The 18,483-nt window shown below is 37.4% G+C and overlaps 2 protein-coding genes across 11 annotated transcripts in view; one reads left to right on the top strand and one right to left on the bottom strand.

Annotated features, from left to right (window-relative positions):
• The window catches only part of PPIP5K2 (diphosphoinositol pentakisphosphate kinase 2), a 71,441-nt gene extending 69,490 nt beyond the window's left edge, over nucleotides 1–1,951 (bottom strand). The window contains exon 1 of the mRNA XM_045899547.3: nucleotides 1,747–1,951. The gene's annotated coding sequence lies outside the window, so the exon portion shown is untranslated. The remainder of the gene's footprint in view (nucleotides 1–1,746) is intronic.
• Nucleotides 1,952–2,063: 112 nt separating this feature from the next.
• GIN1 (gypsy retrotransposon integrase 1) overlaps nucleotides 2,064–18,483 on the top strand; it is an 85,131-nt gene continuing 68,711 nt past the window's right edge. For 7 of the 10 annotated variants that reach the window (XM_064596434.1, XM_064596435.1, XM_064596432.1 and 4 more), the window contains exons 1-4: nucleotides 2,065–2,148; nucleotides 11,892–12,037; nucleotides 13,881–14,074; nucleotides 16,172–16,477. In XM_064596434.1, the coding sequence (XP_064452504.1) occupies nucleotides 11,896–12,037; nucleotides 13,881–14,074; nucleotides 16,172–16,477 (642 nt within the window). In that variant the 5' untranslated portion in view covers nucleotides 2,065–2,148; nucleotides 11,892–11,895. Of the gene's footprint in view, nucleotides 2,149–11,891; nucleotides 12,038–13,880; nucleotides 14,075–16,171; nucleotides 16,478–18,483 lie in introns of all 10 variants that reach the window. The other 3 variants (XM_064596440.1, XM_064596438.1, XM_064596439.1) reach the window with 1 other exon arrangement.

Raw genomic sequence — 18,483 nt, 5'->3', positions numbered from 1 at the left:
TTAGAGTTAGGGTTTTTTCCTCCCCAAGTTTTTATTGTGAAAAATTTCAAATATTCAGAAAAGTTGAGAGAATGGTTCACTATACATGTACATTCATACACTCACCACTAGACTCAACAATTGCTAACATTTTACCATATTTACTTTCTAGCATATACTTGCTCTATCATTTGAAAGTTATAGACAGAAATATACTTCATTTCTATATACTTTAGTATGCATCTCCTAAAAATAAGGACATCTTGCTATATAACCAATTATGATTTCCACTTAGGAAAATCAATAGTTCCTTAATACTATTTATATGTAGCTGTGTGGGTGCTTTTAGAGAACAAGGACCTCATCTGTATATTCCTAGTACTTAACTGGTGCATAGCACTTATATGGGTGATCAATAAATGTCCCGCCAATTGTTAAGTGTAATATCCTCACAACACCTACCACAAGTCATGAGTTTAAAACTTAAAACAGCAAGATCTGACTGTGCAACTTTGAATCTTCTGCACATCAGTTTAGTCATCCGCTTTCAAAACACCCATGCTGCAGTTAGTATTTTGGTTTCTGAACTATTTAATTCTGCATCAATATGGAAGCTCCATGAGGACAGAGATCATCTCATCAGACACATAAATAGGCATACTGTATTTTTTTTTTAAATGAATACTTTCAACCACTGAAAATGTTAGTGAAGAAACTGGAAGCAAAGAAGCATAATGGTAAGACAACAGTAGTATAATTAAGAATACAGATTTTGGAATCTAAAAAATGTGGCTTTTAATCCAGTTTTAAATGTTTACTAGTAACAAAAGTTTTTTTTAGGACAAGTGGCCTCTCTAAGCCTCAGTACCTATCTCTGGAGAGAGAATAATAATCTAATATACCTCATGGAATTGTTGAGAGAAGTGTATGAGAAAATACGTAAAGCACTTGGCACACTTAAGAACTCCGTTAGTGGCGGTTATCTTCAATATTCAATTTGCCTGAAACAAAAACTGTATTTTTCATTGAAGAGTTTTCAACAGCAAAACAAAACCCTATCCCGGTGTAGGGCAAGGATGCTGGGTGCTAGGGCCAGCCACGCTTCCTACTTCCCCATCTAAGCCTTCTAGCTCACTAAAGCAAACCAAGTATCACCCACAGGAATCCAAAAGTCGCCAAATCCCAGAAGTCCAGAACCTAGTAAATGAGATCCAGTGGTCACCACCCTCGGTCCGTCTCCCTCGAAGCGCGCGAGGTGCAACACTCTCGAACTGATTAGGTGAGGCAGTGAGCGACCTGCAGCCTCCGTTTTCATTCGGGAAAGCTGCAACGCAAGGGCCTTTTTGTTCTTTTGAAGTGGGGGTGCAGGCGGCGAGGAGAAGAGGGGTGAAGACTGAGCAATGAAAATAAAAATAGCCATCGCTACCCACATCAGTCCTCAAACTCCGGGCTGGAGGAGCGAGCCCACAGCCTGGAGTGCCGGCTGGACGCTCGGCAGCTCCCTTCGGGTTCATCTGAAATTTCGGGTATCTCAAACCCAAGGAATAAAAAAGGGGGACAACGGAGGAGGAGGAGAAATTAAGACGCGAAGAGGCTGTAGTGTCACTCCTCCACGCCCACGATGCCCTTCGCTCTGGCACATGCCCCTAGGAAGAGCGCGTGTCTAAGCGCCGCAAAGCGCAGAAAAGACAAAGCAACTCACTGCCCAGCAGCGGCCTCGGGTGACCGAGTTCGGCATCTCGGCTCTCCTCGGGTCTGCGTCCTCACCTGCTACTGCTGCAGTAGCCACGCAAGCTGCAGAAGATAGCCGTGCCCTTCCCAGGTTTCGGCTTCCCCTTTAATCCCAGAGACAGGAGTGAAGTGTTCCTCAAAAGACTCCAGCTGTTAGCCTGGACGTAGGTCTTCTCTCTACAGTAGCAGCTGAAGGGTCACACAGAGGTGCTGCAAAGCACTACACCTCCCTTATCGTGGTCACGCCTCTCCCCTCCCGCCTCGCGTCTCACACAGAAACCTCACCGGGCGGAACGCTTTCCGGCAAGTGCCAAACGGCCCGCACGGCCCCCATAAATACACCCCTCTTGAAGACACCGGTAGTTCCGTTTCCGGCAGCACCAGATAAGTCGCGAGAGGAAGCTTAGACCCTGTCGTTTGCGTTTAGGACCACTTTCGGTGAGTGGTCGTTCCGGTGTGCTTTGTTATATCTAGTGATTTTTAAAGTGAGGCATCACCTGACAGTAATTTCAAAACCATTGCATCGACTGGTTTAAGGACGGTTTTAATTGACTGTGGAGAGTGCGCAGGCGCTCTTGGGGCTAGAGGGCCTTGCTTGGGCGTTGCGGTGTCCCGCGCCGGCTGAGTCGAAAAGGGGCGAGTTCTGGAGTCGGGCGTGGGGAGGTGCTTCGTCTGTGTAACCGAGTTTTACTTGAGATCGTTTTCCTGATCATGCTAAGTTTAGCTGGACCTTGCCCTAAGAGTTGATTAACGAGCCATTAAAACTCCCGGGAAATGCTCTCTGATAGTTAAAGTAGCGTCCGAGACCGCGAGCAGGTTCAAAAGTTGACCGCCGCTAAAGAATTCTCCCACTTACTTTACCATAGTTGTCATTTAATCTAGAATATTACCCTTTTGCCCCAAATTAAAACCGCCTGTGGCGGGGAGAATCGCGAGTTCAAGGGAGAATCTTGTCCGGTAGTTTTTTGTTTTATTTATTTATTTATTTTTTTTAAGATTTTATTTATTTGCGAGAGAGAGAATGAGAGATAGAGAGCATGAGAGGGAGGAGGGTCAGAGGGAGAAGCAGACTCCCCGCCGAGCAGGGAGCCGGATGCGGGACTCGATCCCGGGGCTCCGGGATCATGACCTGAGCCGAAGGCAGTCGCTCAACCAACTGAGCCACCCAGGTGCCCCCTTGTCCGGTAGTTTTAAAGGAAAACACTACCTCAGTGTGGTTTTTCCTTAAATGAGCGTTTCTGAGCCAAAGTAGAGAAATAATTTTCAAAATGGAAATTCATGTATCATATGTGGCTTTATATGTATGCGTATGGAGATGAAGGCATTTTTGTTAAGCGAATTTGTAGGTTGAAGTGAAGCCGATTAGAAGTGTTCTGGTGTAATTAGATTTCCCAGTCTTAGACATTATATAAAATTGTGCTCGTCTTTTTTTTCAGAGATTAAAGTAGACTAATTCAGAAGTAAAAGTTCTGATCACAAGTTAATATGTTTATTGAAATATTGCAAAATTTAAGTTTTTAAGCTGGAACACATGCATATTACAACTTTTTGGAGAGTTGTTGGCCTTGATGGGTTTTGTCCAATTCTCATTTTATTTAAAGTGCTACTTAACTGCCTTACTTCTTGCATACACAAGATAAAATTAAATGAATTAAGCAATAAATATTTACACAATACTTATTGATTTTATTTGACGTTGTATTAGGGACCTAGTGTTAAAGTTCAACTAAATTTGAACCTGACAGTTCCTCTTGCAAAATTAGAAGTTGTAATCAGCCACCTTCACCTCCTCTTCTCATCCCTACATATTTTAATACGCAAGTACTTATTTTAACACAAATTTTTAAAAATAAGAACTATTTAAAGAAGGCTTAATCTTCATTTTGGTAACATAAGTCACTTAATTCTCCCTTGTAAATAATACTTTTGTTTAATATTTGGTTATAGGAAGATATTTTATTTATGTTTGTTCTAATATTACAGCTTAAAGCTTTTTTCTCATACTACTCAGATGGTTTTTAGGGATCAAATGGTGAGTGTATTTTGAAAAGAAAAAAACTACTGGTTCTTTAAATTATTCCCATATATAAATGCCAAATATTAGCAGCAAATTTTTGATTTGGAGGATGATTTTCCTTTTTGTGAACTGATTTTTCTCATGTATTTAAGCTTCTGAACCACATTAGACTATAAACTCATTATAAAGTATACAACTCTTGAGTCTTCTGGGTTTCCTGGTTAGCAGTAAAACATAAACATTACCATAAAACATTAATCACCATTAGTGAAAATGAGATTTTAAAATCTTTTTCCTTGTAGGGCGCCTGGGTGGCTCAGTTGGTTAAGCGACTGCCTTCGGCTCAGGTCGTGATCCTGGAGTCCCGGGATCGAGTCCCGCATCGGGCTCCCTGCTCGGCAGGGAGTCTGCTTTGCCCTCTGACCCTATCCCCCCTCATGTGTTCTCTCTCATTCTCTCTCTCTCTCAAATAAATAAATAAAATCTTTAAAAAAAAAAAAATAAATAAAATAAAATAAAATCTTTTTCCTTGTAGATAAAGGTTTTGAGAAAGGAAAGTGTTTTCTATTACTTTGAACAGCTTGATATGAATGATAACAATAAATATTTTAACAGTAATTATATATTGAATTACCATTTGCAAAAGACTTTTCAAATCCTTAATCTCATTGATCCTGATATTTATGGAAAAGGAGGGATAAGTATTATTTTCTTTTTTCAAATGTGGATACTGAAGCTTAAGTAACTCATACACCAGAAATTTTGACTCCTAAAAGCCATGACTTCTTAGACACACCCTACGTATAGTGCCCTGTATATATATATATATGTGTGTGTATGTGTGTGTATATATAAGTGAAGTAATGTTTTCCTAAGTGAAATAGCAATTACGTTTGAAACGTGCTCTTTTTTTTAATTCACTGCTATCTTTCCTGTGAGAAAAGGCAAATAATTCTTTGCTCATTCACAAATATGTGAATGTCCACTGTGTCCCAAACTATGTGAAATGATGTAAACATTAAAAATTAATAACTTTGTCACTTCTCATATGTAATCTGAATTATTAATTACAAAATCATTTTATAACTTAACTAGCAGAGGCCTCAACCAAGTCTTATGAAATCTGAGGTTGACAATAATGAAGTTATTAGTGTAGCAGGGGGAAAAAGCCAACAAAATTTGAAGCCCCAGAAAACAAGGTTCAAATGTCAGTGCCTCCACTCACTGTGTTGCTTTGAGCAAATTGGGTAATCTCTCTGAAACTCTATTTTCTTATAAAGTGGATATACAGCTAGTGCATACTTCATAGGATGTTGTGAGGATCATCACAGTAAAGCATTGTATAAATGTTTGCAGTTCTTAAAAATTGCCTTTGCAGTTAATTAAAAAATTCTCCTTTAATTAAAAGAAATTGTTCCCTGTCCCTGTAGTTTTGGCTTTTTCAGATGTCATTTAAATAATAGCATATAGTGTGTAGCCTTTTGTGTCTGACTTTTTTCATTTAGCATAAAAATCATTATGATTTTTAAGATTTATCCCGATTGTTAAGTATATTTTTAGTTCCTTATCAGTGCTGAGTAGTATTTCACCATATGGATCTACCATAATTTGTTTATCCACTCACCAGTTGATGAACATTTGGTTTGTTTTCAGATTTCAGCTGGGAATAAAGCTTCTAGAAACAGTCACATACACATTTTGTGTGGATATATACTTTCATTTCTCTTGAGTTAAAACTGTTTTCCAGCATGTTTGTTCCATTTTGTATTCTCACCAGCAAGGCTCTGTATCCTTGGTAGTACTTACATTGTTAGGTTTTGTTTCTTTTTTGTTGTTTTTTTGCCTTTTTGATGGATGTATAGCAGTATTTTAGTTTTTATTTGCATTTTTAAATGTCTCATTGTGTTGAGCATGTTTTCATGTTGTTATTTGCAAATCATATTTTCTTTGATGAAAGGTCTGTTCAAATCTTTTGCCCATTTTTTAAATTGGATTATTTGTACCTTATTGTTGAGATTTAAGAATTCTTTACAAATTCTTTGCCATGATGGGGATGGAGCTCGAATATTATACTAGGTCAAATAAGTCACTTAGAGAAAGACAAATACCATATTTCACTGGGATGTGGAATTTAAGAAACAAAACAGATGAACATAGGGGAAGAAAAAAAAGAGAGGGAAGCAAACCATAAGAGACTCTTAACTATAGAGAACAAACTGAAGGTTGGTGGAGGGAGGTGGGCAGGGGATGGGCTAAATAGGTGATGGGGGTATTAAGGAGCACACTTGCGATGAGCACTGGGTGTTATATGTAAGTGATGAATTACTAAATTCTACACCTGAAACCAATTTTACCATGTATTTTAACTAACTAGAATTTAAATAAAAACTTGAAAAAAATAAGAGTTCTTTAAAGTTCTGAAAACAAGTTTTTTATTATATTTGTGTACTGCAGACATTTCTTCCAGCTGTGATTGTTCTTTTCGCTTTCTTAAAATTGCCTTTAAAAGAACAAAAGTTTTTGGGGGTGCCTGTGTGGTGCAGTTGATTAAGCATCTGACTCTTGATTTCAGCTCAGGTCATGATCTCGGAGTCATGAGATCAAGCTCCAGCAATGGGCTTCATGCTGAGGGGGTTTCTGCTTGAGAGTCTTTCCCTCTGCCCCTCCCCCCCCACTCGTGCTCTCCCTCTCTGTCTCAAATAAATAAATAAATCTTTTAAAAAAATGAAAGAACAAAAGATTTTTGATTTTTTTTTTATTTAACTTTGTATTCCCATAACCTAGTGCATATAAGGATTTAAGGACTTGGTAAATGAATGAACAAATAAAAAGTTATATGGATGAAAGGCCTAACTGTAGGAGAGAGTAAAACATAGGAAGTTCTACAACGGTACAGAGAAAGTCAGGAGAGGTTGAGATCACTTCAGATTCAGATATCATGGAAGGCTTGCTTCAGTGAGGTGCTAGAGATTTATTTTGAAAACTGGTTAAGACTTAACCAGATAGGGGCGTCTGGGTGGCTCAGTTGGTTAAGCGTCTGCCTTCTACTCAGGTCATGATAGCTGAGTCCAGGGATTGAGCCCCGAGTCGGGCTTCCTGCTCAGCAGGGAGTCTGCTTCTCTCTCTCTCATAAATAAATAAAATCTTTTTAAAAAAGGATTTGATAAGATAGAATTGGAAGGATAAACCATTCACAGGGGAAATGGTGACATAAACCAAGGTACAGAGAATGGTTGGGATGTGGACAAAGGTATATAAAGAAGAGAGAGGAGAAACTGTAAGGCTTGTTTCTTGCCAGGTTGTAGAGGCTTGGCTAAGTAGTTCAGACTTTGTAAGCAGTGGAGATGGCCAGGAGCAGTCTAATAGTGTCTACTCTAATAATTCATTTGGAAGATAAAAATGTGCTTAGGACAATGAATAGTTTAAATTAAGATTCAAGGTAAATGTGTCAAACAAATGATCACCCCTTTAATGTTCTCTTCTTTACTAAGACAGCTGACCCTTATATAACACACTTGTGAAATATGAAAATATGTAGAAATTTTCTGATTTTTATGTCTTCCACCATTAGAAGAGTCCACTCTACCTTAATGATGACCAAAAAAACAAAAAGCCGAAAACCTCAAAGAACTCAGTCTCCAAAATGTTGTTTATTGATTTCTTCTACTCCTTGACCTTTTGTACTATGGGCTTGCTCTGAGGAGAGTGAATTATTCTATTTTGATGTATTTTCAGTTCTTTAAAAGTTAAGGGTTTGAAAGTGGAGAGGTTAATTTCAGTGAATAGACTTTACTGAACATTAATCTTTGTTCATGTATTTTAGGTAGGAGAGCCAAGAGTATCCTCATAGCACAGATTCTTGAATGTACTGAGGGCTTCATCTTATATTGAGTAATTAGAGAAAAGGTTTTCTGGTATCCCCAGTGCTATATACTGAATGTTTGTGTGTCCCTCCCCTCACACCCCCCCGCCCCCCACAAATCTGTATGTTGAAATCATAACCACCAGTGTGATGGTATTTAGAGGTGATGCCTTTGAAAAGGGATGAGGTCATGAGGATGCAGCCATCAAGAATGGAATTAGCGCCCTTCATTGTTGTTGTTTTTTAAAGTAGTCTCCATGCCCATCATGGAGCCCAATGTGAGGCTTGAACTCACAGCCCTGAGATCAAGACCTTAGCTGAGATCAAGAGTCAGATACTTAACAGACTGAGCCACCCAGGCGCCCCGGAATTAGTGCCCTTTTAAAAGAGAGGTCAGCTCTCCAGCACCTTCTGTTATGTGAAGACAAAGCAAAGAGGTAATCTGTGAACCAGGAAGCAAACTTTGACCAGACAGTGAATCTGCCAGCTTGTGTTTGGACTTTTTACCTCTAGAACTGTGAGAAATAAATGTTTGTTGTTAATAAGCAACCCAGTCTATGGTATATTGTTATAGCACCCCAAATGGACTAAGACACCCTAGAGAATTGGAGGGGGCAGTTGGGGGAACTTAAAAGAAGTTTTTAAGTATAAGGACAAAATAATGGACATCAGTGTGGTTTAGGGAGACATTCATGTTGTCCAATAGCCAGGTTTTTTCTACCAGTAACAATTACCCATACCCCTATGTGTTATGGGACCTGTATTTTGTCTAAGGTGTAAGAGTTTAGTATATGTGCTGCCGAAGCGAGCACTAAGGTATAAGAGTTTAGTGTTTTGCTCCTGGAGGCTTTTTATAGGCCTGAAACGGCCTTGTCTTTTTAAGGTTCTTCAGGTTTTGCAACCTTTACTGATCTCTGAAAGGGAGGCAATAAAGGATTTTATCTTATTTGTTAAATCACTTCTTCCTCCAGATAACCATGCTCAGCTGCTGTCTAGGATTTGACGTTTCAAGGTTTTCTTTTAGATGGTTTAGAACATTGTTGGTTCCAAAAGCCCTTCACAGAAAATAATAATTTGGGGTCATATATTTTACAGAATATAGACCCTAGCGATTTAATCTAAAATGAGAAATGGCAGGGTGCCTGGCTGGCTCTGTGAGTGGGGCATGTGACTCTTGATCTGGGTGTTGTGGGTTTCAGTCCCATGTTGGGTGTAGAGATTACTTAAAGATAAAATCTTTAAGAAATAAAATGAGAGGGGTGCCTGGGTGGCTCAGTTGTTAAGCGTCTGCCTTCGGCTCAGGTCATGATCCCAGGGTCCTGGGATCGAGCCTCACATCGGGCTCCCTGCTCAGCAGGAAGCCTGCTTCTCCCTCTCCCATTCCCCCTGCTTGTGTTCCCTATCTCGCTGTCTCTCTCTCTCTCTGTCAAATAAATAAATAAAATCTTAAAAAAGAAATGAGAAAGGACAGTTTTTTCTCTCCCGTGGACTTGGAAGAGCTTGAGTCAGTGTACCCTGGAGTCGAAAATAGGATAAACGATTTTTGCTTGTTGGTTTGTTTTAAGAGTTGAGGAGGTTTAATACAGAGCTAGAGTGACAAGCAGGCAAATGGTTAGGTAGTCTGTAGAGTCTGTATCCCTACTTGATACCACGCAAGTTTTCCTAAAATGAAAATTGATGAAGTGTGGAAGTTTGCCATAGAATCATTTGGCAGGGGAAAAACCATAATGAAGATGACATTAAAGTAAAGCCATCAAGAGGTCTTCTGTGACAGATTGGGTGGGTGGTGGGGGTCAGGGGGAATGGTGTACTTCACCAAAGACAGTTTGAAAAGAACTAAGAGGTAGAGCATCATGGAACTTGAAAACAGGGCCACAGGACAAGGTCTGAGTATATACATAGTAAAATCTCTCGATGCCTTTACTATTTCCAGTTAGGGGTTATTATGACTACAAAAAATTTGTGAACATTTTTGTACACATCTTTTGATAGTCATGTATTCATTTCACTGAGGTATAAACTTGAAAGTAGATTTGTCAAGTCCTTAGGGTAGACAAGTGTTTAGTTAGAAGAAACTCAATTTTCCAAGGTAGCGGTAGCCTTTTGCACTCCCACCATGTGTGTTTCATTTGTTACCCGTCCTTACAGCTGGCGTTGTCTGTGTTTTTAATTTTACCCTTTTTGATAGTGTGTAGTTACAAAAATTATGACTTTTTAATTTGCTTTTTGGAGTAATGATGTTGATTTTCACTTGCTTATTAACCATTTGGGTATTTTTTTTTTTTTTTGAAGTGCCGTGTAAGATTTTACTCCCATTTTTTAAGTTGGGTTTTTATCATTTTCTTTTTGATTTGTAGTTGTTTATATATGCTGCGTATGAGTCCTTTGTTAGATATATATATATATTAAAGATATCTTCTGCCAGTCTGTGATTACCTTTTTCTTTCCTTAAAGATGTCTCTTGAATAGGTTGTGATTTTGATGAAGTGCAATTTGTTATAATTTTTCTTCTTCTAAGAATAGTGTTTTTTGTGTCCTGTTTAAGAGATCTTTATATATCCCATAAAATAGCTTGCACTGTGCTGACCCAAGAGATATTATAAATGTACTGATATCCTCACTGGAAGTTATAAAAAGATCAGAAAGATGGTTATTGAATGTGGAAAGTGCTGTATCATAGGGGAAGAGACTTAATAGGCTATTTAAGCCATAGGTTCCTAGGCACAGTCTATTCTTTTTTATTCTAAACATTCCCTCTGCAGTAATACTCTCTTGTAGCCTCATCCCTAGATCTTCTAGTGATCAGTAAACATCAATATTGTTTTTAGAAATTAAAAATTTTAGGCATTTGGGTCAGAGTCCTGGTAGGAAACAGAAGATAGGGGATAGGGACACCTGGGTGACTCTGTCAGTTAAGCATCTGCCTTCGGCTCAGGTCATGATCCCAGGGTTCCGGGATCATGAGTTGGGCTCCCTGCCCAGCGGGGAGCCTGCTTCTCCCTCTCCACCCCCACCCCCCTGCTCATGCTCTCTCTTGCTCTCTCTCAAATAAATAAAATCTTAAAAAAAAAAAAAAAAAAAAGGAAACAGAAGATACATTCCCTGGAAATTTGAAGAAAATTAAGTTCTTATTTAAAGACCAAAGAACAGGGTCAAAGAAATCAACGTGGTCCCTGGAGATTAGTAACAGTAGGGAATAATGATGGAATAGTGCCCCTGAATTAGCAAAAAGAAGAAATAATGTTACAAACTTCCAGTGAGAACTAAAGACATGGAAGATGGGCTACTCAAGAGGAGCTGTAGTTGTAGAGGGTTGCAGCCTCAATTAAGGAAGGACCTGGGAAATAAATATCCTGACCTCTTCTGCGTTCTGATTTGCCTCCTGGTACCTCCCACTGGACAAGCCTAATCAGAAAACTATAAATGCAGTTTTCAAGGGTCAGTCTCCTAGGGCACAGTAGCAGGGAAAGAAAGGCCAAAAATTGATCTGGATGGGTGGGGGTGGTGGCAAACAGAATAATCTGCACAGAATAGTTTCTTTCACCTAAAAATATGAATGAAAGGGGCTTTTTTTCTTTTTAACTTAATGGTTTCCCATATAATTTATGGTCTAAAATAGACAAATTTTATTTTGTTTTGTTTTGTTTTCGCCAATGCGGCCAGAGTTTTCTTTATAATATAGAGAAAATATGTACAGGACCAAAAATCATTTCTATTCAAGAAAAAGCAGCTTATATGTAGTTCAGAAGAGTATATGAGATCTAGCATAGCTAAATATCATCTCTGTCATTTATCGTTTAAACATTTCCAAAATAGATCTTTTTCATAAATTACTTGGACTTTTTTTTTTTGCATTTTGCAATGACCATGAATGTATTTGGAAGGAAAAAAAACTGTTTCTCCCCTTTATAACCTACCATGTATTTAAATGTCACATAACAGAACCATTCTATGTAAGTAACATTTCAACTGATGGTAGTGAGAGACTTTACACAAAACTTTTTAAAGTGTAGTTATTTATTTTGTTTTTTCCCAGTATGTGGAAAATTTTCAGCATTTCTTTTCACATGGAAAGAGACAAGATAATGTGTCATGATATATCTCAAAAATAGCTTTTGAATATTTTAGTTCATATACATCACACAGTTCCTTTTCTGTACTATATTTATCTCCATCACAGATAATATTCTGGGAATGTTCAATTGATATGTAAGCAGAAATATGACAGAAGCCTGAACTGAAATAGCAACTGAATGAGCTTATTTATCATTTAAATTATATCTTTAAATATCTTTTACCTAGTTTCATGATGGTCCGTAGTGGAAAAAATGGTGACCTTCATCTTAAACAGATTGCATATTATAAACGAACTGGTGAATATCATCCAACTACACTACCAAGTGAAAGAAGTGGCATAAGAAGAGCAGCAAAAAAATTTATCTTCAAAGGTAACACTGGGGTGCCTGGGTGGCACAGTTGGTTAAGCATCCGACTCTTGATTTTGGCTCAGGTCATGATCTCAGGGTCCTGAGATGGAGCTGGGTGTCGGGCTCTGGGCTGGGTGTGGAGCCTGTTTAAGATTCTCTCTCCCTCTCCCACTAACCTCTCCCCCTCTCCCCAACCCGCTCTCTCTCTCTCAAAAAAAAAAAAAAAAGAAAGAAAAGAAACAAAGGTAACCTTTATGCCCCAAGTGTAGAGTTAATATAGATGCTTTTCCATGTGTTCTTTGTGGAATACTGAGAATTTTCTGCGGTAACTTGTTGCTTAACAATTATCGATGTAATTGATGATGCCACTCAGTCAAAAGCAAAATAAAAATCACAGTGAACTAACTGAATGCCAGTAAGCATGAAAAGGGCATTTTAAATCATAGACAGAAAATGATACCATGAAAAAAAAAAAAAAAACACTCACCTAAATTAACCTCTCATGCTCTTTTCCTCAGGTAGTTCCTACTTTAATGGCATTTCCTAGCACTTATGTCACTATCGATGAAGAGCTTATTTGATGCTGATATGAAAATGTTGACGTTAACTTTTTACCATATTTATTTCTGTGGTCTCCCCGCCATCAGATATTTTCAGGATCACATTCATTTTTGGATACCTAATCTCCCTGAATGGATTAAATATTTGAAAGGCGATAGAAAATTTATGTTGAAAGATTATGGTAATTTTTCCTTCTTTCTCCTCTTCCTTAAAAGGGAAGAGAAGTTTGCGATGAAATAAGCCAGAAGTTAGATCACCAGACAACTAAATGAATATTGGTGCTATTAATTAATGGGAGTTTTGCCTCTAGGTATAAAATCATGCTTCCTGAAAAGCAGTTCAAGAAACCTTTAAAATAATATATAAATACCTCCTCATATCTCTCTGTGTATATCCCTTCCTATAACTCCTTTATACTTCATAAGTACACCTATTACCTCTTAGTAAAGTTATGATTCATTCATTCATTTATTTATTTAAACATTTATGCAACAAATGTTTTCCAAGTTCCTACTGTGTGTCAGTCACATTTTAGGCCTAATACTCTGATGAATAAGGCACATAAGGTTCCTGCCCTTAAGTTGCTTACCTTCTAATTGAAGGAAGGAATGTTTCACTCAGCATAGGCTTAATTAAACACATTCGTAACTTAGTGCTGTATTTTGGAGTTTGAATAGCTACCTCATCCACACTGGAGAGATAGTGATTCTTTCCCTACCTCAGTTGCTTTCCAGCTGTGGCTTCTTCTCAGGTGCCCTCCAAAGGAAAACAGAGAACGGTCTTAAGGATTAAGGTTCTCTTACTTTCCTGCTTTACAAATCTCACCTCCTGTTCAAATCTAGAAAAACTTAACAGTGTGGTTGCTTACAAAAATGTAAGTTATGGTGAAACACTATTTTGGAAAATTCTGTTCCAGAAGTTGCTTATCTGTACATAATTCATCTGCTAATTCATGCCATTTTTAGGAGATGCCTGCAAGTATTTTTCCAGTTTGAGTACTCCCATAGAAAGATAATTTCATACTCCTATAGTTATCACATGTTTTGGTGAACAAACTAGCTCCACTGGTATAGATAGCTACAAAATTATAGCAACTAGTGATCCTCCTACATATCAAGTAAGCATAACAGCTGAGGACCTTTCAGGTTGTATGGATGCCTTACATATAAATATTCTATCTTAGGGGGGAAAAAGATTTTTAAAAACCATAATGGTTTGATGATAAGGCTTTGATTAGATTATCTTAAAATTATACTGATCTCTAAAAATTGCAGTCATGTCTTTTTGTTATTATTTATTCCAGAAAAAAAGCTGTTTTATGTTGGAAAAGACAGAAAACAAAATCGTTTGGTAATTGTTTCAGAAGAAGAAAAAAAGAAAGTCTTAAGAGAATGCCATGAAAATGACACTGGAGCTCATCATGGCATATCCAGGACCCTTACTCTAGTGGAATCCAATTATTACTGGACTTCTGTGACCAATGATGTCAAACAGTGGGTATGGCTTATATATTAAGAATATTTTAAATAATACCTTTGTAGTAGATATCCAAAATTCATTATTGCTCCAGATTTACTCTGGATATTACCTCTTGTTAAGTACTTTTTGTATGGGTAGTGTTTGTACAAAAACATTTAAAAGGAGTTTTACTTCCCATCAGAATTCTCCTTTGGGGCGCCTGGGTCGCTCAGTCAGTTAAGCGCCTGACTCTTGATTTCAGCTCAGGTCATGATCTCAGCCCACTTGGGGCTCCGCACTGGGCATGAAGCCTGCTTAAGATTCTCTCTCTCCCTCTTCCCCTCCCCCCTCCTTCTCTAAAAAAAAGAAAAAAAAGAAATCAGTTTTTCAGAATTCTCCTTTAAAATCACTAAAGTATAATTTGAACTAAAACATTATTTAAATATTTGAAAAATAGCATATTTAATAGGTTATTTATAAACAGATTTTCATCATTGAACTCTTTATGTATCACAGAATTCAAATGGGGCTGAAATTCCTTTGACTAAATGATTACCTCTTTGATGGCAGTCAGATAATCTTTTCTTGAGAGGAGAATCTGTTCATAGGTCAGGTCCAGTGTGTGCTCTCTTCTTTTGTGCATATCTCATCTTGATGTAAAAAATGTCAAATATGGCAGAGACCCAAAACCAACTAAAGGCAAAATCAAGTTGTAAAAATGATGAAATTAGTCTGAGTTTTGTAACTTTATAACTTATTTCAACCTTCAGCTTCTTATAGGATATAGGAATTCTGGTATTCTTACTGGTAGATCATCTGATCCCTACTCTTTCTAGTGTACTCTATATGACTTGGTATCTATGTGAGAATCCTTTTAATAATTATAATAGTATATCAAAAGATTGTCATTTCAGGTATAAAGAACTAAACCAACATTTAAATAGCATTTGTAAGTTATCAGTTTGTAGTCTGTGCATGTATTCCAAGACCTCAATATTTGTATTTGCCTTTAGAACCTGCCACACATTCCTTTGATCTTGTCAAATCTTTATCATTTGAGAATGGATATGATTTTTAGAAATAGAGGTTATTTATGATGAAAGCTAGTAGATAAATTGGACAATAAAACTTTTGATTAAAAGTAACTAATGCAAAGAGAGTTTATAAAATTTTGTTCACAAGTTGGTTTGAAGGTGGTTTCCAAAGTGGAATTCTAGAAATATGTTGAACATTGGCACCATCCATATGTTAATCAGTTCTCATCCCACTCACATTAAAAGCTCCATGGCAGCATGGGCTCTATTTTTGTTCTGTTTTCCTGGGGCCTTGAGGAATTGCTGGCATCTGTAAGTATTTTTTTAATAAAATTATGTTTTAATAAATACTATTGAAATAGATCAGTGAATGAATTTATTAGAATGATAACTGATGAATCACAGACCTGTACCTCTGAAACAAATAATACATTATATGTTAAAAAAAAAAAAAAAGATAGTAGGAAGGGAAAAATGAAGGGGGGGGAATAGGAAGGGGAGATGAACCATGAGAGACTATGGACTCTGAGACACAAACTGAGGGTTCTAGAGGGGAGGGGCGTGGGGGATGGGTTAGCCCAGTGATGGGTGTTAAGGAGGGCACGTATTGAATGGAGCACTGGGTGTTATACACAAACAATGAATCATGGAACACTACATCAAAAACTAGTGATGTATGGTGATTAACATAATAAAATAAAATTTAAAAAAAAAGGAATGATAACTTTAAAAGAAAAAATCTTTTACTTATAGAAATTATTGTGTATTCAGATACTGACTTAAAAATATAACAAATTTGATGTAAGAAATTGGTTTTAAGATTTATTTACATAATATTTGTTGACTGTAAACTAGAATTATGTTCTATGTGAATAAGACCCCTTAAAGTAGTCAGTGGATTGTAATAGCAAGTCATATTTGCTTGTTTTTCTGAACAGAAGGTTTTATTCTATTCTGAGAATAGTCTAAAAGTTTCTCCTTCGAAACACAAAGTAACTATAAACAATTTTAATAAAAACTTCATATTTATAAGACTGCTTTTATTATGTTGAATATATTAACATCTATATATCTTTTTTCTTATTGTGTGTCTGTTTTATAGGTATATGCTTGTCAGCATTGCCAAGTGGCAAAAAATACAGTTATTCTAGCACCTAAACAGCACCTTCTCAAGGTGGAGAATCCATGGAGTATAGTTACTGTTGATCTGATGGGCCCATTTCATGCAAGCAACAGAAGTCACGTTTATACTATAATCATGACAGATTTGTTCACAAAGTGGGTTGTGATTTTGCCTCTCTGTGATGTTTCAGCATCAGAAATTTCTAAAGCTATTATCAATATATTTTTCTTATATGGACCGCCTCAGAAAATAATAATGGACCAAAGAGAAGAGTTCATTCATGAGGTAAGACAAATAATTAGTTAGGTCTAAGAGCATATTTTACTTACCTTCAATGCCTAGCACACCTGTGCATTATAGGTTCTTAGTAAGTTTATATAAACTGCTACAGGTATAGAGGTTTAATATTGTATAGCACAAAAGTAGCTGGACTGGAAACTTAAGAGACCAGGATTTTTGTATTAATTGTGCAACTAAGTAATTGTAAATCTGTCTTCAGGTTTCCTAAAACTAAAATGAGGAAGTTGGACCAAATAATCCTTGTTTACTTCTAGCTTAAAAATTCTGTGATGGGGGGCCCCTGGCTGGTTCAGTGGGTAGAGCATGTGACTCTTGATCTCGGGGTTGGAAGTTCAAGCCCCACGTTGGGTGTAGAGATTACTTAAAAATAAAATCTTAAAAAAAAATTCTATGATTGACATATAGAGGGAGAATTGAGTAAATGGAGAAATATATCATGTTTATGAATGAGAATATTCAATATTGAAAGGTACTGATTTTTTCCCAAATCAAAATTAATTTATATAATTAATTTCTAATCAGCATTAATAAGGAGGGAGCTTATTTCTTGCCCTCATCTTTTTCCAGATTAAAGTTAACTTGAAAGAATATGCAAGCAAGAATATATATGAAAATTCTAAAAAAGGAATAGTGACTATGACACTTAAGGCATATTTTAAAATTTTCAAAATTAAACAGTACTGGTATAAGAAAAAAATCAGACACAGCCAGACATGTTTAATTCTGTTAACAAGGAGTTATAGCAAACACATGTAAAATGTTATCTACCAGGGAAGCTCTTTAGAGACACAGTGCCTAGGGTTTTTTTTTTAAGGTTAATCTTTTATTATTATTATTATTTGAGAGAGGGAGAGTGCAGAGGGAAAGTGAGAGGGAGAAGCATACTCCTCACTGAGCAGATCGCCCAATGTGGGGCTCGATCCCAGGACCCCAAGATTATGACCTGAGCCGAAGGTAGATGCTTAACCGACAGCCACTTAGGCACCCCTCAGTGCCTAGGATTTTTACTGGGAGCCGGTCACAAAGGCACCCTCTGCCTGGGCTTGTACCAGAATCCTAGATTCCTAAAGGAAAAAAGGTGTTCAGCATAAACTACCTTGTTTGTATAGTTTAAGCACTGTGAGCCATCTGTATCAGGGAATGATGGAAACCCTCCCAAAATCCCCAAGTTCCCAGCTCCTGAGTGGTTCAGTTGATTAAGTGTTTGACTCTTGATTTCACTCAGGTCATGATCTCAGGGTCCTGGGTTTGAGCCCCGTGTTGGCTCTGTGCTCAGCACGAGTCTGCTTGTCCCTCTCCCTCTCTGTTCCTTCCTCCGGCTCCCATGCATTTGCACATATGGCACGCTCCCCCCCCCCCCCCCCCCCCCGCCAAATAAGTAAATCTGTAAGAAATAAATAACAAACGTGGAAAAGTGTTCAAATTAAATAGGAATGAATACTGCAAACTAAGACCATTTTAACTTATCTGAAAAAAATAGTAATAATACTTAATTTTTTTTCTGGGGAATTGACCGAACATTCCAGATACTACATTATAGGGTGGTGGGATTCCTCTCATCTAGGATTGCTGAGGCACGTAGTCAAGAATAGTTGCCTTGAAGAGACACCCTGACCCATAGCCAAGTTCGTAGGAGCAAGCAGTAAGGTTGTTGCATTAAAGCTGAGACTTGAATGTGTTTTGTAACTATCACATAATCTTGCCTGCTGTGACTGACACAGCAATGGTCAAAATGAGGTGTATGAAACAATCCAGTTTATGGGATAACAATGTTAGAACTTCTGCTTATATTTCTTTTTTATCTAATAAATAAGAAAGAAAGGAAGTTTTGCTAATAATGTGTAGAGATGATTAATAGCATCCCAGATCGACAAGGCAGATGATTGTACATCACACATGATATATGAAGGTATCTTGAGAAAAGAGTAAGAATCCACAACATAAAAGAGGTTTATAGTAGTTCCCTTGCTCATTCTTGGTTTTCAGTAGTA

This window comes from Mirounga angustirostris, unplaced genomic scaffold (genome assembly GCF_029215605.1).
Source record: "Mirounga angustirostris isolate CCGP_5_RB_7025 unplaced genomic scaffold, mMirAng1.0.hap1 SCAF_7, whole genome shotgun sequence".
NCBI lineage: Eukaryota > Metazoa > Chordata > Mammalia > Carnivora > Phocidae > Mirounga > Mirounga angustirostris.
The sequence above is the reverse complement of the archived record's forward strand: the minus strand, read 5'-3'. Positions and strand labels throughout refer to the sequence as shown.